Source organism: Platalea leucorodia, assembly GCF_965183815.1.
Source record: "Platalea leucorodia genome assembly, chromosome: 13".
NCBI classification, from domain to species: Eukaryota; Metazoa; Chordata; class Aves; order Pelecaniformes; family Threskiornithidae; genus Platalea; species Platalea leucorodia.
In genome coordinates this window covers 2,313,211-2,334,168 of record NC_138835.1, presented here as the reverse complement: position 1 = coordinate 2,334,168, position 20,958 = coordinate 2,313,211, and the positions used below count along the sequence as shown (strand labels likewise).

General features: G+C 42.3%; 1 protein-coding gene across 1 annotated transcript in view; it reads left to right on the top strand.

Annotated features, from left to right (window-relative positions):
* Positions 1-20,958, top strand: part of SULF2 (sulfatase 2) — a 65,107-nt gene that overhangs the window by 38,552 nt on the left and 5,597 nt on the right. Inside the window, exons 11-14 of the mRNA XM_082326121.1 lie at positions 8,905-9,112; positions 15,296-15,539; positions 17,385-17,481; positions 19,273-19,367. Coding sequence (XP_082182247.1) covers positions 8,905-9,112; positions 15,296-15,539; positions 17,385-17,481; positions 19,273-19,367 — 644 coding nt within the window. The remainder of the gene's footprint in view (positions 1-8,904; positions 9,113-15,295; positions 15,540-17,384; positions 17,482-19,272; positions 19,368-20,958) is intronic.

Here is a 20,958-nt window from a genome sequence, read left to right as displayed (position 1 = left end):
TTCCTGAGGCTTCTTTGCCAGATTTAGTATACAGAGAGATTATAATGTCCTGTTCTTCCTAAAAATACTGAACTGCAGTAGTTTATTGTCATCAGATGTCTTGAGCTGAAATTGTAGATGGGTGGGAGCAAGCCATTGTTTTTTGAATTTGCAATGTTCTTTCAGAAACTGGGGGAAAAGTCATTGTTTCTGCTACAACATCATCCAGTAAGTGGTTCGGGGAAATACAGCTTTTCTTTTTCCATCAGTATTTTCCCTTTGAGAGGTGTTTCAACTTCTTCCTTTTGTCTTCATCTTCGCAATTATTTTGAACATTATTGTAAGAACAGAGGGGAAAAGAGACTTTCCAAGCCCATGTTGTCACTGAAGCTGTCTCTTTGCATAAGGTAACTTAGCTACGTTCAGGCTTTCTTATTGTAATTACCACATGTCTCAGTTATGGAAGAAAAGGGGAAGGCCCTGTATTGTCTACGCACATTCACAGGCTTAGGTTTTCTTCTGTGGATAATAAAATACCTTCGACATCTGTAAGAAGTGGGCATAAAATGTCAACTCCGTACTCGGAATTGCCAATAAATTCTGAAGTGAAGGTGTGCTAATAAGAGATGCATGTGCTGCATCCTTATTGTCAGGAGACAGAGAGGAGAATTGTTTTGAGCAGTTCAGTCAGACGTAATTGGAAGTGATAGGATGAAATTGAGCAAAAAAGAAATTTAAGTTGGACATCAGGAAAAATTGCCTAACAATCAAGTCAATTAGAGTCTGGGAAGGGCTCTCAGGGGAGTCTCAATCCATCTAACCCCTGCTCTAGAGAATGTGTCCTAGTAGTCTGTCTAGACAGCAGGACTAGTGGGAGATGAATGTGCTTATTTGAGGATAAATTGTGTCTAAATATGGGTGCACCCAAAAGTCTTCTCAGAGTGACGCAAGACTAACTTCTCAAATGACAAATGGGTGTTGTCTGTTTGCTGGTGCTGTTCACAGCTCTGCACAGTAAGTAGAATGAGCCCAAATGAGTAACATCCCACTGCCTTGGGGGAGTTTATGGTATACAGATACCATGGTTGTTTAGCAGATGTCTCCTGATGCTGCAGGACACTTTGTTATTGTGCAGTTAACGGTTTCTGGAGTGTTCAGTGCAAAAGGTGAATTTTCACATGTTGATGCAAAGATGAAGAGAAGTCCGGGTCAGAATTAGGTAAAAGCTTGCTAAAAGTCATTGGGACTCTTTCTTTTCACTTAAGTTTCGGGGACCTGCTGTTCCATGCACAGAGAAGTCTGAGCAGCGCCAGGGAATCTGAAGTGTGAGCAGGAGACGAGAAGCACAAATGGAGGACAAAGACTCAGAAGGGGGGTGAATGAGAAGAGACAAGGACAGAGCTTAGAGTAAAGGAGAGGTAAAGAAAGCTTTGAATGTGAGATGGAGAATTTGAAATTCTGCTTTGTGAGCGTGCAAGTTTGTGAATACAGTTCTAGCACCACAAAATGCTCTTCCTTGGCAAATCTCTGTCACCCTCCTTGACCTATAATCGTTTTGATAAGAGAGCACCAGGATCATGGAGATGAGGCTATTCACGCTGTTTAAAACCTTGTTTCAGAGTCCATTATGTGGGATTTTTTTGGCAACACTAATATATGTAAATTCTTCCGAGCGCAATGGGAATCTGTGTGTTGCCATGTTTTCTTTTCCAGTTAGTAGGGTTTGGTCTGTGTTAGTTATTTGCATCCAACAAAGGGTGACTGTAGGCCCAGATGAAAGAGCAGCTCAGCATTTATATTCAAGGATTTAAGAGATGAGCTCTTTCTTCCCACATGAAATAAAAAACATTTATCCTACTACCTAATGGCTTCCACGCAATTTTTTTTTCTCTTCAGTGTAGTTCGGCCTTTCATTCTAAACTGGCTGGTAAGTGGAAGCTGACCCACTTTTATCTGGCGGCCTGCATTAATGTGCTTTTGTGGAAGCCAATTATGATATCAGCATTGCTCTGTGGAGTATTCCCCGCAACTCCACAGTATCATAACAACAGCTGCACAAAATCTCCCTCTAAGTCACTTGCCAACTGTGTGCACATTTGTTAAACAGGCAGTACCTGCAGCACTGCTGATTGCTAGAGGGAATCTGTGCTGTACATGTAAAAAAAAAAAAATTAAAAAAGTATTAATCTTGTCTTTAGCAGGACCTGGCATAGTACAATGCTATTGCTAACTTGTGAAGAAAAATAGCTGTCTGAATTCACATTATTTCCTTTTCAAATCCTTTTTATTTTCAAAGGTCTATTTATGTGCAAATCTGATAAAAGTAGAATTTACCTTTACGTAGCATTAAAAAATATTATTTTATTTGACAGTTTTCACCAGGAGAACATTCAAAATGCAAAAATTTGCGCTTTGTTTCCTTCAGATGTTCTGCAAATGAGAGCTTTGATACACAGTCTTCCCTCTGATTGCTTTGTGCTGCACCAGGAGCATGAAGGGATATTCTCTTTTGTAACTGGCATGCAGATAGCATAAGTAAAAGTATGTCACTTACTCGACTGGTCCCCCCAGTTCTCTGACATCGCGGGGCATTGCAGTGATGAAAACTATTCTGATCAACGTGTGCTTTCCTACGGCAATTCGTAAGTGGTCCATCTAGATCATATTCCTGCCACCATAATCATCGTTAGCCATTGCCTAGTGCCAAGGGTGGAGCAGTAGAAAAAATGACTTACGTTTTCTCCTGTTCCTGAGGGCACTGTAGCTTGAACTAACGTTAGCCAGACCTAGGAAACTAAATCAGGTTTTATAAGGAATTTCTTTAAAAACTGGGAAGACGGTTTTTGATCTGTGTATCTTTTGTGGTTGTCCGGTTCTTTTGTACCTAGCAGAGATATCCTGAGGTTACTAAAGAATTTAGGTTCTGTTGATAAGTGAAGCATATCAAGCCAGCTAGAATCCAGATAATTTTAATAGCTCCTTAGGTGGATCTTTGGAGTTCCTGAATTCCAGTGCGAGTTGCACGTGCTCAGCAACTTTCAGGATCCGGTTCTTAATCTGTGATTGCAACAAGAAATGACTTGCTGATAACTTAATACATTAAAAATTTTATCAGCCCTCAAACTGATAACATTAGGAGGCAACAAACCATGAAAATTACAACAGTGATGATTTATTAGGGGCTGTTATTCAAGGATTGTATTCCTTATCAGGAATTATAATTAACAAAACTGTTTTCCTCCTTTAGCCAGAAATAGCCTATAATGATTTCCAGAGGCTCTTTTACTTATGTGTTTTTTTGCTTGTTGTTGCTTCACAAAACAAAGAAATTTGCATCTCGTTATCTGAGATTTTTAAACTCCTTGTCATTACAGTAGTGGATGTTGCAAGTAGCTTGCCAAAATCAATACCAACATTTAATAAAACCACCAAATTTTTCAAATACCCCGACAGGAGTAGCAGTGTGGGTTAGTTCAAAAGAGAGTGAGCTGGAGGCGAGGAGACTGGCTTCAGGCGCAGAACTGTCACGGGCTCCGCGTGGGACCTCCGACGGATCAATTCCCCTTTCGGTGCGCCTGGTTTTTTCCTCCACCACCGATGTAATTTCTGCTTAGGCTGCACTCACTCCTTAGCTTCTGTAGTACCTAACACAGCAGCTGGGACCATTTGATACCACAATCCAATTATTATATTAATAATAAATGAATTACATAATTGTAATCTTAAATTTAGCTGAATACCTGACTTTTCATTTACGTGTTAGTTGATTGCCCCACCTGCCTCGCTTCAGCTAGAGCTTGGGGCATTAAAAAGCCCTCCAGATTTTCTGTCAATAAATTGTTCATCCATCTTGGAATTTTAAGGTTTGAGTGATACAGAGTTTGACAACTGAAATTGAGCTGAGAGCCCAGAGGTCCGAATCTCCAAAAATCATGAGCCAGGGTAATGAAATAACGCCCAGTCGGAATGAAGACCAGGCAGTGCTACTTATATACTGATGCTGTGAGACAGAGGAAACTGGACTCATCCTTTGCCAATGGGGGGGGAGGGAATATAACAACAACAACAAAAAAAACCCAACAAAAATGTTAAAACATTAAGAAAATAATACCTGTGGGGAAGAGCTAAGGAACTGGGCATATTCAGTCAAAAAAAATAGCTGAGGAGAGAGGAATCTGTCTGCATGAGTCTAAGAGATACTATACAGAAGACATGAGCCAGTTCTTTTCAGTCAACAAGAAGAGAGAAGTAGGAATGTGTGTGAGGCGAACAACGGGAAATTCAGGTTGCCTGGTTCCTGAAACCTGGAGCGTCTGAGCAGTAGGACGAGCTGCCAGCACAAGCAGTAGGACTACCTCTTGTGGAGAAGGGGCTTGTGCCTCTCTCTGGATTTTGCTGTTTTGTCCTCATTAGCCCAATAAAAAATAACACAAGGAGCAAAGCAAAGGAGAAGAGCTAACAAAAGTGTAACTTCAACTGTTTTGTACTAAACTGTAACTGTGCTGTTTCATACAAGAAAAAACGTATCCTGACTACCCATAAATGAATTTAGACTGGAAGTTCCAATATTTCTAGGCATTAAAGCAGTTTCTCTCTAGCTCATCATCCAATGTGGCAGCAAGGATGGGGTTCAGAAAGCATCCGCATAAACTATCAAAGGTGGATATTGCTGAAGTGGTGTTGTCAGGTTGCTGGCAGGGACAGGGGACTTTAATATCCTGCAGAAACTTTGATTCCTAGAGCCTGTATTCCTGAAACTGTTAGGGAGGGAGCCTTGCTGGCAGCTAACTGATCAGACAGTTCCACTTTTCACTGCTCTGTAAAAGGGAATGGAATCTCTTTCCCTTAACAAAAAGAGGAGCTGATGAGACACAGCATGGTGATTTAGGGCTCGGCTCTGAAAGCTGTGTGTTTCCACTGGGATCTTTTCTTAGCAAGGCGTGTGTGATCAGCCCTTTTCCCCCAAAGAAAACAATGTCAATTGAGAGAGACTCTCTGAGGGAAATGAGTGAATTGTAGGAAAAAATCCTACAGGGAAGGTCATGGCTATTTAGTTCTGATTGGGGCCTCAAGTAATGACTTTGAATTAACGTCTGTGATTGCTGTAGCGGTAAGAAGACATTGATGCACAATAATGCAAAAACTACTTCATGGTGATGGGGGCTGTGAAGGAAATAATGGGGTTTTGACTCGCAGAAAAATACAACGTGTCTCTTTCTGCTCAGGGGTCATTTGCATGTTCAAGGGGAATAGTGTTCCTGGAGGGAAACAGGGCATCTGTTCAGTCTACGGCTGGTGCTGGTAGGATTCCTGTTTCATAGATGCTGAACTCCTAATTTACTCTTGTTGATACATATAGCAGGTAGTTTGGGCTGGAGGGGAGAACATGTTACAAACTGTCTTTTTTTTTGCCTTTGCAGTGTACCTTTGAACAAGATTTCTGTTCAGTAGCCCTGATTCTCTATTAAACTAAAGCCCAGGCTCTTCTGCTTTGCACACAAATAACTGGGTAGCGCGTGCTGTGCAGTGGGAGGTAGGGTAGAGGACGGAGTAGAAGTGTTAGAACAAGCCCGGCACAGTAGGTGGCAGAAAGCACAGCCGCAGCAGCTAACTTGGCCTGCCTGAAGGTGGTTGGAAATCTCCAGCTGGAACAGCTTTAATGATTAAATGAGGTGTCTGGAGAGTTTTGCACAATGTGAGCTTGATGGACTTCAGGATGTATTGCAAAAGCCATTTATTTGATGGCTTGAGTAGCTGTTCTGCAAGGCTTTGCAGGAGGAAAGACAGGTTCTTCCTTTGGAGTTTTGATATGAGCTGGGATGAAGATTGTGGGGGAGTTTGGGTTTTCCACTGACTTTTAGTTTGTGTTAAACTGCCCTCCCTTTCAGGACTTAGCTCTTGTGAGATATTACGAGCTATAGAACTTGAATTAGGGATACATCTTTTGGTCTAATGAAGAACAGATCTGAAAAGTTAGGGGCAAGTGGTGAACTAAGGGCACTTTGTTTTCTTGACTGGTTGAGTTAATCCACTATTTATATGTAATTATGTTTTGCTTCTGGATGGTTATGAGCTATACCTGTGAGCCAAAGTATCTCTGGGGCACTCTGGAGTTCTTCATAGAGGGATTTAATTATTTAAGTGATTACCTCTTATAAAATATTTTAGTTGCTTCCAGGGTTTGACACAGGTTTCTGCATGATGGTATGCTGTGCGCTAGAAACCAATTTAAAATGCCAGAATTCACAATGTTTAAAGCTTCTTGACTGTCACGCAGAGGTTTTCACAGTTCCCTTGCAATTACTGCCCTTTTTCCCTAAGTTTGACAGCATCCTGTGGAAATGACGGCAACTGATAGAGCCATGACATCGACCGAGAGGATTTGTCTTTGTACTTACAGGCAGACCAAGGGCAAGTTGTTGAATCCCAGACACATTTGCACACATGCCCGTATCTGTTTTGGGAAAAAAGTAAAAGCTTGAGACTTTTTTTTTTTTTTTTGTTCCCCCACATGTGTTCCATGTTTGCTTGTAAAGTCATTTACGTAGTTCTGCGCCACAGTCGTTCAGCAGCAGGCCTGGTAATGCACACAGTGTGCCCTTCCAGCAAAGCCTTTAAGATGTTTTCACTGTAGCATACAGCTGCCTTGGAAAGATGTAAACTGCACCAAAAATTAAAGGATTTTTTCCAGTTCACCTGGAGGGGAAAAATGAGCATCACTTTCTTGACAGGAGATGAAAGAAATAGAGAAAAAATACTTTTGGGCCACACATCAGAGCACTTACTTAAAATAGTTCTCATCATGGCATTTAACTTGCCCTCTGTTGAATCTTCATTTTTCATGTATCAGACACCTACAGCATAGAGCTCTACTGAGCAGAAAATGCAGTTTGTTCATATATTTTCAAAAATAAGATTCAGATGAACTGAAATGGGAAACAGCAACAAACATTTTTATATCTTTTTTCATTGTGAAAGAAACCATTACTTTTTCTAAACGTAAAATAACTTCAAACCTCAGTCTGTGCATCAATCAAAGTCAGGCATTTATAAAAAATAGTAATAAAAAAGGCTCAGCAATTTATTCTTCAAAGGTTATTTTTGTTCTACACCCCATCTAGGTAAATGTGTCCTGCTTTACAGATGAAGACAGTCATGCAAGGATATCTAATTCCAATGTCTTATTGGCAGTAGCTCTCATTGATTCCTTGTGCTGAAAGTTAAGCCGGGTTTATCCGCATCAGTGCAGGGCTTGGATCATACAGGAGGTTGGACACAGTCTCTGCACCTAAGAAGTAATTACGGCTCAGGAGACCTGGCATCCCTCTGAGGAAATACGTGGGCACAGCGTAAAACTCTGATTGTTTTAAATGAGAGGATCTCCCGGGGGCGTAGATAAATCCACTGTAACTGGCCAGTTCACTTCTGACTCCTGTGAAATTCCCTGTTATAAAAGCACAGGGATACTGGTTTCTTACTTTGCTGTCGTGCAAACAACGGAGCGAATTTCAATGGAAAATGCAGGCTTTGTTGCCCAAGCCTGGGCGCACCTCTCTGTGGGAATTAAGTGACTGAATCTCCCTCGTAGAGCTGCAGGCTGCTGTAAAATGTCATCTCACTTGGGAGCTGTTGCTGTTTTTCGTTCTGTTCTTTTACTTGGAAAATTCTCAATATTCCGGTGAGTCCTGGAGGCACAGACTTAGGATTTTGTAATAGGGAAAAAGAGGAACGCCTCTCAAGACTCAGCAAAAAGCTGAAGCGTTTCCGAGAGTCTCTATTTAAAGCAGTAGCAACTGCTACTGTGAGGTTTTTTTCTGTATCTCAGAGCCTCGCTCTGTAGCTGGTACTGTGTTGGTAAATAAAGGAGTAGGTGAAATCCTTTTGTGATTTATCTGGGAAGTGGGTAAAATTTCCGTGCCAGATTGAAGGTGGCTAACCTCCCTTGCCCTTGGCACAACTCTGACGGCAGCCCAAAGGGAGCTATAAGCAAGTTCCTTCAGGTTTTGAGTAACAGAAGGAACTGGAGATTAGAGATGAGATTTTGTCTGGTTTGAGTGGAAGAGAGAGGGGATTCTCACTTCACAGGCATCCAGCGCAGCTCACCATTGCTAGTCAAGCCCAAGGGTGTTGAATGGGAAAAGCTATTAAGAGAAACACTCAAGATGGAGATAAGCTCCTCTAACTAGAGACTTCCACAGCTGATCCAGTCATGCCGACCCTTTTAAAGGTCGGTGAAGAGAAACAGGCATTTCTGCAGGGCAATCCTTTTTCTTACCTCTTTACATAGGATGAAGTGAATTATACCTGGAAGTGACTGTTCCTCTTCTTTGACTCTACAGCCAGTCTAGCTAACCAGCTCAGACCAGATCTTTACAGTCAAGAAATCCACAGCTCTCATGAAGTCATCCCACCATCAGGCATTTCAACTAGGAAAGAGAAGGAGACTTCTCCAAAAAGCTTTTTCCCTTCTTGTAGAGTATGGGGTGGGGCTGAGATTACATGCAAGCCTGGAGCCTGGTGCTGTTTTAATGGCATAATAGTGGCCTAGATTCCTGCCAGCCTGGCAAACGCACGTGCTGGTAGGCAAGGATTCTTTTCAAACCTGTGGATATGGCTTGAACGTCCTTGGGTTTTGCCACAGTTGTGCTTCTGAAAGTTGTCACTTGTCACCTCCTTGTTTTTAGCTGTAGTATTGATTTTGTTAAGAAATTCCCGTTGTTCTGCCTCCCAAGAAACAAATGGAAGAGTGTTCCAAAGAGTTCCTGTTCTGTCTGAAAATGGAAGATTACAAAAAATCTGTTTTGGTAGTGGGTGATAGATGAGGCCCAGCTTACTACAGTGAGGAATCTCCGATAGATCACTGGAGCTGGCCATTAGACAAAGCACAGTTGGGACAGAGGTTTAATGACCAAATTTTTCTTCCAGAAATGGCAGTGTGTGGAAGATGCCAGTGGAAAGCTCAAGCTACACAAGTGCAAGGGAATGGCGAACTTGGCAGCTGCAGGCAACCGCAAAGGCACCTCCAATATTTTGCCCAAGTATTACAACAGGAATGGTGAAGACTGCAACTGCGAAGAGAATGAATACAAGCTGAGCCATGTCGGACGGAGAAAGAAACTCTTCTCCAAGAAAAGTAAGCGATCCCGCTATATCTCCTGTCTCTCCCTTAGAAAACTGTCATGAGTTTGCTAACACACATAAGTGTCCTGATTTTCAGCATATTTACTGTGTGTCTACCGATGAAACTCTGCCTCATGTTGGACAATCAGATTTGGAAATATATCTGTAGCAAGAGGAGCGTTTTGATCCAAAATAGGGTCCTATATTTATGTCTTTCAAAACTGGGAAATGCAGTACGCACACTGAAGTGGCAAGTAGCACATCCTTACATAGGCCATGAAACGTGAACAATGTTTTACAGCAAATGCTCCGATTTTCAGTACGTACTGCAAGGCTTGGAGCCGTTACTGCAGTAATTTGTTTTTAATAAGGATGCGTGTGCTTTGTTACAGAAGCTGCTAGCTTCTACCATCCTTTCCTTGGGCTCAGTCAGCGGAGACAAGGCTGACTTTTAACCAGAGATCACGTCCAAAGGGGATGACTGTTTCTAGTTTCCTTGGCACAGACCAGGTGCTTTTTCAGAAAACCCATTCCACTTGCTCTGTATTAAACCTTAGTCAGACTAACATCTATATTTGAAGTACATAGTCTAATTATAGATTAAAGAGGGAAACGGCAGCACAGAATTATTTTTCACTTGTAATGTTTCTTTCGTCTCACTCCACAAATACAGAGCCTTAATTATTTAGCAGATTAGTCTTTCTGTATAATGACCTGGCACAAGCTTCAAACAGAGAGTTTAAATTGATTTTCTCCCATTATATTTGCCTTGCAAGCTGATTAGTACCTACTAAGCTAATTTTTAGTTGAAAAAAATTATTGGTTCCAGGATGAAATTACTCAACTATACTTGCTGTTTAAATATGTGGCACAGCAGATAATCTTTAAATAACACTAGAACTTGCAGTTCAATTAACTTTTTTTTTTTTTGAAGTCACACAGAAGAAAGTTCAGTCATGGGGAGTCAAATAACAGGAGTAGATCGAAGGCACTTAAATAAGAAGAGGAAAACAATTTAAGTGAGAGCAACATAATGCTATCTGATAATACTTAACACTTACTTAAGTACTTGTGTCGTGCTTCCTAAACATTAACTAACTTTCACAACATCCAGAGGAGGTGATTAAGTGCATAATTACCTTTAGTTTATGTATGAAAGAGGTTGAGGTAAAAAAAGTGAAGGTTGCTCCCTCTAGCAGAGGGATCAGAATGGTGTTTTTTTCCCTATATTCTGCTCAGAAGAGGCAGAGTTTGTACTTCCACCCTTCAGCTCACTTGCCTCATTGGACTTCAGCAGCCTAAGATAGGACCTTGACAATCATGTTCCCAGTGCTTGTGCCTTGAGTAAAATAACCGACTCCACAGATGCCCTCTGCCCACGTCCAGCAGGTGCCCTACAGTGGAAGAGGTTAGCTCGGATCTGTTGACATAGACTCTGATTTGGTGGCGGCTGTTCTTTTACATGCACTTATCTACTAAATCACACAGTGAATGCAAATGAGCACAACGCAATACAAGTCAAGGTAGCACACCAAGGTTTTTTAAACAGCTTACCTAGACAGCTGGCTCGCTGGATTGTGAATGGTAAGAGGGGGACCTGAATACTGATGATGTGTATTTGGATTTTTATGACCTGTTTCATGAGACTTAGGATAAAGTGCAGTCTGTGCTGGGTTATGTAGTTCTGAGGGCATCTTTGGAGTCTGCTACTTGGAATTTGATGAGTGCATGGGATCATACTGCAGCCCTATTTGAATGCCAGTAAATGCTATTCATCAGATTGAACAATAGCTAAATAGAAAATAGAAGTTTCAAACTGGACCAGGGTCACGTCCACATTAGTGCTTTAGTTCACAGCAATAGTGTAGTTTTGAAGGAAACACCCTGATCACTCCCTTCTGTCATGCACAATAGAGATGGATTTGCAGAGCAATTTTGATGGATTCTAATCTACAGTCATTTGCGGAAAACTAAATTGGATGCTCTGCTTCTAGGGTGCATCAAGTGTGTTGCAAACCCTTATGGGGGTAGGAGGATTGGTCTTTCAGAAAGATTAAAACCGGTCATGTAGTGAGAACATGGGGTCTAAAGACCAGAGTAAATTGCTGATAGGGCAGCTGGAGCACCAAATGTTTTGATAAAATAATTACTTTTTAATGTAGGCATGGTCTAGACCCATTGTCAGGGTGCACCAATGCATTTAGAAGGCAACAATGTTGTCTAAATTGAGTAAATTCAGTTGCAAAACAGGGTCATGCGATGCACATGCCATTTGGGCCGTGTACAAATACACAACTCGCCTGCAAAGCTTTTACATGCTAGCAACATGTAAGTATTAATATTCAGTATAGCTGGGTTTGGGTGTCAGGAATGTTTGCATTTCTGTGTCTTTTTTTTTTTTAGTATGTTTTTATTTTTATAAGAAAGATGAAACAAAGCTTTGCAGTAGGAAGAAAGTTTAAAGTAATGGTGAGCACTTTAAATCTTTGGCTGTGTTGTGGTCTATTATGTTTTTCTTGCTGTGGATTTGATCTCCTCCTCCTGTGATGAACAAGTGCATGTGATTAAAGGAGTTATTAAGCTGCATGTGGAGAAATGATGATAGGCCACACAGATTTGTAAACAACAAACAGAAGTGTGTACAAAGGGGCTAGTGCATTTTTATTCCAATTTTCATGTCATTTGTTTTTCTTTTGAGGTAGTCTCAATGCTGGAGTAAAATGACCTTCTTTGTTATTTAGAAAAAAAACACCACCAAACCTGAACATCACCTGCTTTAAAGATAATGCATGTGAAGTATAATTTTTAATGGCAATTGTGAGAAACTGGATGGAAGAAAGTTTTTTGGTTGGGTTTTTTTTTTTCCCCTCTTTGAAATATCTAAGGACACAGACTCAAAATAAGATTTCTAGAAATCCCTAGGTACATAATGCCCAAGAAAAAACACCTCTAAACGTTTATTTGTATTTCTAGACACTTGAGATATGCCTAACTTTACTTAGGCGTTAGAGAAAAAAATGCTGCTTCTCTACAAAATTCTGGAAAATATATAGACATTACGGGGAAACATCAAGCAGGAATTCATAAGGCTAGTGGTGAATATTTTCCTCGTGGCACAAGTACGAGCAGAATCCTTGCATACTGGCTTATTCTGTTGTCGTGATGTTGGAAAATGCATCAGATCCGAATTACCTACCCAGAGTAAGCGTCAGCAGGGAAGACCAAGAGCTCTCGGTCGTCTGCAGTGTTCCCGCTGAGCAGTCACGCTCCTGCTCTTGGGAAGGTACTGCACAGTGGTTATAGTTGGTCACAATCTTCTCAGTTATCCCTGAGAGAACTATCATTTCCAAATGATCTCTGTTAAATGATGAATTTGGCAGCTGCAAAATAAGTCTTAAGTGATGAAGATGTAAGGAGAGTTAAATATAAACCCGAAGGCTGGACATGTTTATGTCAGATATGAAGTTTATGGTTTTATAATACAACATTGCCTTGCGTTATTCAGTTGAATAATAATTTTGGATACTGCAGTTCATGCTTTTGCTAGACAGCGTTGAAACCTGAGGTGCCACCAAAAAATAGTTGTAAAAAATCAGGTGTGTTTGAGTCTCTGGGCTGCCTGGGGAAAGCTGGACCAGAACAGTGCTTCCTTTCGGGCTCCAACGAAGACAACCGTGCTTGTCAGGTGGTCCAAGAAGACACAGCTGGATGAGTGGGGCGCTGAAACGTAGTTAGCTTGCCTCGGCTTAAACTTCTCCGGACTCCATTTCCAGACTCAGTTCTGAGGATGCAGCTTTTCAGCAGCACCATCTATAAGACAGCTGGCTTCTGTAAGACCAGAGGAGCAGAGGCATCGGGACTCGCAGAACTTACCAAAGCCAAACTTTAATAACTTGAAAAAGGGAGTATAGGTGTTTCAGGCCAAATATTTAACAGCCTTAGATCTGTTTTGTTTGTGGGTTAATGAATTGGAGAATAAAAGTTAAACCTGGGGGAGGATCGACTAATAAGTAATTAGACATTGGTATTTATGCCTGCAGTGCACTTTGCAGGTGGGAGAGCACAGCACAGATGCATATTGATCCTATTAAATATTTTAACCACTTCCTCTGAAAAGAATGGAATTTAGTACTAATGACGGCACTAAGTCAGCACTGTGGATAGCACGTTGCGATAGAGCGATACAGCAAGTCCTTTATGAGCCGTCTCACTCCCGACCGATTTCTTTGTTTTAAGGCTGGGTTAGTTTGGCTGCAAGGGAGGAGTAACTCCTGGCTTCTCGTTCTTCGGGGACATGTGTAGACGACAGTTCCCTGCAGCTATCTGCTGAGGTCCAACATGCTGGATTGGCATATTAGACTTGGAAGGAAGGTAAATTGTTAGTTGGCTCAGCTTAACAAGGTGAAATGAGGGAACAATTAAAGAAATGGGAGTTTATACTTTGAGTGTAATTGTTAGGGTGTAGCTTTTTGGAACTTCCTCCTGCTTCTGCAAAGATGGGAGTTTCCTTCTCATTTACTCAAACGTTTCCTGAATGGGTGCCTGAAATAGGGTTGGTCTTTTGGTTTGGTTTTTTTTTCCCCCCCTTCGGCAGTGACTCACCTGGCTTAATATCAGCAATAAACTTTAAACCACAGGTGGAAAATGAGCAAAGCCAGACAATCTAGCTGGTATTCTACTTTCTGTGTGTGGTGCTGACAAGAAGATGGTGCTTGGACCAGTTTCAGGTGGGAGGAGATGCTAATTTCTCTTCCCACAGTTTGCAAAATGGCTTTTGAGACTTTGCGATCCGTTTGGAATTACTGTAAGGCTTCTTGAAAAAAGTCACTCTGTGTGAATGCCAAAGCATGCCAACTGACATCAATATTTGTCAATTTTGGTTGTTCTACCTCCCATTCCTTTTTTCCCCCCTGCTTGTTTTGCTGTGGAGATTATCCCATAGAGAAAGTTGTTTTTTCTGTGGAGCTTGGAATTGCAAGCAAAGATTGGTCTTCTCGTTTGGCACATTGGTTGAGTTCTCCCTTCATCAGATTGCAGAAGGAGGTCCCGTTCTTGTGAGATGAGCTGTGTTTCAGCTCTGTGTGAAGGAGAGGTGACCGAGGAGCCAAGGGACTCGATTCTTTCCAGTAATGCCTTAGGTGACTCCAAGCCTCCTATACAGAGCAAAGACTCAGGTGCTGGGCAGGGAGAAGGGAGGCTATGGTACTTAGGTTGTACGTTTTTCTCAAGGAATGAGATGATTATGCTTAGCGTAATGAGTGACTCTCAACAGTCGTTGGCAGCGAGCAGGAAATATGGTCCGAGATGGACCCCATTGTACAGTAGGGAGGTTTAGATACAGATTTAGACTCCATAACTAGGATGTATTTGTGCCATTCCAGACCAAACAGAAGAGCAGCTCTGGGGATTTGGGCCAGGACAGAGAACTTTGGAAAGCATTAATTGTGAAAAGATCAAAGAATCTCGTACCGCGTAGTGGCAATTTGTAGCAAATGTTTCATTTTGCCTTTGGGCTGCAAATGCAGAAGCAAAGTCTGAGGGAGCGCATAGCACCGGAGGGTGGTGCTTCGTGTAGAAACTCACTGCCAGGTCTGCACGTCAGGAAAATGATTGCAAAGAAAAGAATTAGATGTGGATAAAAGTCAAGATTCAGATATTAATGCCTCCCGAAAAAAATCAAGCATCTGACCTTGAAGAACGAGCATAGAATTGAGAAAAGGCTCAATACTGGGATACTTGGGACAACTTCAGGGAAGTGTTGCGGGAGTCCTAGCAGTGGAGATGGTACGGTGGACAGCAGGAAACAATAGAGAACCAGTCTGCAGGGCTGACCTAAGACCTTGCTGTCCTGAAGTCTCGTGGTTAGTTTTTAAGGTCCTACTGCCATCTAGTGACTCCTGGGGGGGAGAGCAGAGTCTCCGCGAAGGAGCTGTTTGCTCTCAAAGCAATACTGGACACGTGCATTTTCTTTCCCCTCTGCCATCCTTGTGCATTTGCATTATGTCTGCCCTCTCTCTCATGCCTTAGGGTATCCATCTCTCCATGCAAAAGGTGATGAACAAACACCATTTGTCAGCCACTTTGTTCCAGATGTCACAGTATGGGCTGGTCGTCTTCTCCCAAGAACCACAAAGAGGACCAAACTGTAACATGCTCTTTCCCCCCTCCTAATCCTTTCCCTTCCTTTCCCATGCAGAATACAAACCAAGCTATGTCCGGAACCGCTCTATCCGTTCCGTATCAGTTGAGCTGGATGGAGCCATTTATAACTTGGGTTTGGAGGACGGATACCAACCTGTCTTACCAAGGAACATCACCAAGCGCCACAAGATGCAGAGGGCTATTCTTCGTGAGGAGGAAGATAAAGACATGGGGGAATACAGTGGCACTGGTGGCATTGCAGAGTATTCAGCCCCTAATCTAATAAAAGTGACTCACAGGTGAGTGCACGTGGTGTATTTCTAAAAACTTTTGCTGCTTAAGTGGCTGCTTTACATAAATGGGTGCGTTAACTTGTGATAAGCATATTGTGTCCCTTTTGGGTACCCAGTCTAGCTTCACTAAAATTCTTATTCTCATCTGTACAACAGCTTTGGGTTTTGTTTTAGTTTTGTCACGTAGAGAGGCATGAAGCTACTGAAGAACTACAGCAGTGCTTTTGTGTCTTCTGCACTTGGAGACAGTAATCACTGCTCAGTGCATGTTTCCAATGAGGACAAGCAAAACTGTTTGCAACAGTTGTGCGTACACCTACGCGAAACCGGGAAGGGCTCTGCCCACGGAGATCTCGGCGTGCAGCGGGTAACCCGGCCTGTCTGAAGCCCAGAGGCTCTAGCTGGAGCATGACCTGGTGTCATGTCGTTGGTTGCTTTGTGCTTCAAACGCCACATCAGTCCTAAGGGAGGAGAGAGCCTCTCGGAGCTTTCTGTAGCCAGTGCTAGGAAAGGAAAATCTATATTATGAATGAAGTTGGATGGACCAGGAGTATTGGGAAATGGAACATATTGAGAGAGAGGCGAGGGAATTGTCTGGGCACTCTAATAGCTAAAAATCCTTTCCTCTGTGCAAGTCTAGGGACTGATGATGAATCTTCGACTGTACTTAATGAGTATAGTCACCATTTCTGCTTGTGAATTATCAGGAAATCCACCAATCATTATTGATTAAGTGCATTAAATTGTGTAATGACTAGCTCATGTAAACACGCGTGAGCCAGTTAGCTGCTGTTGAAATCCGTGGTTTCCATTTGACTTCTGTTGACAGGGTAAGGGACTCACTAGTACGAGGGAACGTAGCTAGGCTGACATCAGAGAATTGTGCCCTCTTACCCCGGCTCTCATGAATGTTCAGGACCCATAAATCTCTATTTGTGCTTTTCTTCTGGAACAAATTGATTTTTGCTGCCTTGCTGGGTGAATCCCCAATCCATACGGGGAGCGGGCAGGAAGGTTGTGCATGATTCATGAGGAGTCCCCAGGAACACTTGCCAAAAAGAAGGCAGCGGCACAACGTGCATGAAGTGATTAAAAGAAAATAAAGGAGTATTGAAAATACTCAGCTTTAATTTAAACAAGCATTCAAAAATTGCTACATGGTATTTGTTGAGCCCTAACAAACTTCTCAGGTAAATCTGTTAAGTGTATGTGTTTGTTTTTGAAAGAATTTTAAAACCTGGATTGCATTAGAAGTTAGTGAAACATAAGCACTTAAAATTGTCAGAGGGTATTTTGCCTTTGAAGTCAGGGAGATATCTTTGAAAAATTTCATCCCTTTTGTAGAAAGCAGCAAAATTTCTTTATTTCTTCCTTTTTTTCCCTTTTCTTTATGGGGTAGTAATACATCTTATAAAGAAGTACTTTATCCTTGCCCCTACCCCTGTGTCACTTAATTATGCATTGGGAAATTGTTTCTGAGTAATGCTTTCTGTGCTTGCTAGTTAGCAGAGATTATTTATGAAGACAGCCTAATGAATAAGCAAGAACTCTGTGGAGCACAATTTACATACAGAAATTAAGCAGTCAACAGGTTCTGCTTGATAGGAATATTCTCCTTGAATTTTTCTACTTCTGAAAAATTTCCGTGGCAACTCAAACCCAAATTTCTGTCCTGGCTCACAGCACACTCGTCCTCTCCTGTTGAATGAACATTGGTTTTTTGAATTCTGCGTGTCATTTCCAATCTGGCTTCTCATCTGTCCTGGAGCTGTGTTATTAAAACCAGCTGGTTGCATTGCTCTGTATGGGTCTATCCGCAATAATAAACATTGTTTGCTTTCCCGTGCCAAGGTGCTATATCCTGGAGAATGACACCGTTCAGTGTGACACAGATCTGTACAGGTCACTGCAGGCTTGGAAGGACCATAAACTTCACATTGACCACGAGGTCAGTGATGGTATCGGTCATGCGTTTTCAGTGTGTGTTTTTAGCGTGGTTTCTGTGGGCTGATAGGATCGTGCTGACTGTGTTTCCGTCTGTCTGCCTCTGGGTATCTGTGTCCCTCCCTGGAACCTTTTGAACTTGCTGCCTGATTTCAGAATAGATATTTCAGAGATAATTAGGTTATTACAAGTTTGTAAAGGCAAGATGCTGAGTGGAGGAGAGAACTGCGACTGAAGCGACAGCAGAGAAACATCCTAAGCCTGATGAGATAAATGAGAGACTTATAAGTGTCCCCATCCTGGGAAAAATTTCATCTGGATCTTTTTCACATCTTATTAGCCCTGCTCCCCAGTGTACCTCTCAAAAAGAGGCCTTCAGCCGTCAAACATAAGCCCAAGGAAAAGTGAGCTTCATTAGTTTCGGTGCTTCTAGAATTATTTATTTTGCTTGCTTGTGTTTAACCCTTGCACTTTGGAATTGAACTCGTTTTCCTTAGGCTTGTGCATATGAAGAACCTGGAGATAATTTGCCCTATGAAATTTGCCTATAAAACTTAATCTGACTTTTTTGTCACTAATATTGAAGAATATAAGCTCAAAACCCTTCATACATGTTGCGTATGAAAGAGGCAGTCTTCTAAGGCTCGGATAATGGTGGAACAAATGCCAAAGAGAAGCATGAAGAGAGGACCTCCTGTAATCTCTTACCAAATTACATGAATTCACAGCAAAGTCCTATGTAAGAACTTGTTGGCCGCCTTTTCTCCTACAGGTTGACACGTAGCAAGGCAGATAGATACTGAAAAATTTACTAGCTCTGCTAGGATTAAAAAAGGGCAATTTCAATATCACCATACTCTTCTAATTCTTTTTTCTTCAGAAAACGTAGGCTATATGGAGTGCCAAAGAAAATGAGAGCTCGCGTCTGTCCTGTTGTGTTTCTGATTTAGGGTCACAGGGCTGGATTCTTTGTGTATTTTTCTTGAACTCTCTGTCCTGTCTCTGCTTCAGCAGCCGTGTGCTTCCACTAGACTTGTGGTCGCTGATGTCTCGTGGTGGTTTTGCAGTGACTTTGTTGTTCACACTGGATGACTTTGTTTTTTCTGCTGCGTAAAGAACCGAGGCAGAAGCCTGCAATAGCCATCTGAGTGGAAATGGGCCACTCTGTGTGAGCTAGACTGAACAAAAGCAGGAGTTCCATTTACTGAGAAAAAAAAATGGGCGGTTAATAAGAAACCATGTGGGTGGCACAATTAACTGCTAATCCATATCCCACGCGGCCAGACGTTGCTAAAGACGGCCATGCAAAATGACGGAGCCTCGCTGCTTTTCTTTTTCCGAAGCTCTGCAGAGGGGACTCGAGAGCACTCCCTCCCCATCCCCTTTCAGGTTCATACAGGCTGAAGTTTAAGGGCTTCATTTCCCTTTGAGGAACCTTTCTCCCCTTGCAAATGTGCTGTAGAGCACAAGAGGAAAAATCCCAATGGAAGCGGGAGTGGTTGCCTACCTGAGGCTGTGTGCCCCCCGCTCCCCCAGTGCCACGGTCCGCTTTCCCATTCGGTAATCAAAGCGGGCAAACCGCACCAGCGAGGCTTCCTCCTGCCGCCGTTTCCCTTTGGAAAACCTGAAAATAGGTAGATATTCAGGTAGATAACCTGAAAATGCGTGTTCGTGGGGGAGTCATGGGAGGTGGTGAAAAGGAAGCATTTGGTGGCAATAGAGAATGGGTTTGAGAAGGTTAGAATCAGACTAAATCATGCTGTATTTTTTTAATACTTGTATCTACTCTTTTTAGATTGAAACTTTGCAAAATAAAATAAAAAACCTGAGGGAGGTGAGAGGTCATCTGAAGAAGAAGCGACCTGAAGAGTGTGATTGTAACAAGATAAGGTATTTCTTGTGTACCTCGGAGTAATTATTTGTAGTGTGGAACTGCAGCCGATTTGTCCTCACAGGAGAGATCAGAATCTGTTTTGTTGAGTGGTTGCCTACTTACTGTACTCTTGGATAACGCGTTCTGGGGGAGCTGGAGTGCTGCAGAAGTGCAGGGCCCACCTTCTGCCAGGCAGGAGTTTAATTGCCTCCGTGTCAGCGGTGCCGATGCGACAGGACGCGTAACGCGGCCTATAGACCAGTTAGTTACCCGCTTGTACTGAAGATGCTGCTATGAGATACTAGAGATTAATATTTTAAGCTGCAGGCTTTTTTCTGAAAAATTGCTTTCCACAAGGGCAAATTGTCAATATGGTGCAGTGTTATACAAATCTGTTTTAAAACAAATGGTGTGTAAAGTATATGGAATAACAGGGTGGGGAGATGAGAGAATTTCTTCCCGTTCGGTTTCTTCAGGGCTGGATGTGTTATCTCAGAGGATGCAAGCACTGCATCCTCGGAGTTATTTTTCGGAGTTATGCCAGGAGGGAGAAGCAGGAATTTAACTGTTGGTGCAGAGTAACCGTATTTTTGTAACCACCCCTGCCTTAGTGAACCAGATCGTTTTGGTCCTTAGCGCAGATGATTTATGAATTTTAAGTACAATAGGGAATGCTAAAACAGTGATTATGGATGAAAGTCTCTGCATAGTTGGTTTCTCATATAAGCAAATATTTGCAAAATGCCCACCGATTGCATGGAAAGAAGGTTCGAGCACACCTGAATCCTTCTGGGGAGCGAACAAGCTCTTGCTCTGCAAATAAGCACAGCAGAAAATCTTTCAAAATCAAACGTTAACCCAAACAGAATTTGCCCGAGAAAGCTGTTCAGAACGAAACCAGGAGCAGCTGCTCCTGATCGTAGCGACCACAGCGCAACCTCTGAGGCTGCTGTGAGGCAGCCGTCGCCAGGAGCGCGGCAGCCGCAGTGCAGGGATCCCAAAAGCAGCTGTACTTGAAGGTACCCAAAAGCACGAGGCAGCCATGCTCTCATCTGTGGCTAAGGCAGCTTGAACTAAGTGGCCTCTGCGAGAGGGCATGGACAGTATTTCTCCGTCTCGTTGGTGTAACAGATTGAGGTTTTGAGCATAACACTTAAATCCTCGGAGGCGCAATGTACTCTACAGACACGAGGTACGTAGTTGTTGTGGCCCATGTGGATTCTGCAACGTAGCTTCGGCAGCAGATAACTAATATACAGAGAACAGCAATTTCTTGGGCTAGGTCAACCCATACGTGGAACCCATGGCAAAAAGTGTTTAAAATGGAATCGGTATCATTCTAAATGGCAAATCCCCCAAAAGTTTATGTTGTTTTATAATCCACTGCTTTCAAAACTGATGTTAACAACTGAGTTTAATATATACTGTAACAATGAAGTTATTTTTATTAGTGAATGTTATAGTAAATTTAAAGAATGTTATATTTTTCAGGCCTAATATAGGAAGCACTTACTTACATTTGCGCACAGCATTATTCAGATGAATAATCCCACTGAAATCAATGAAGTTAATCACCTGAGTTTATCATATGTTTCAGTGTTTGCAGAA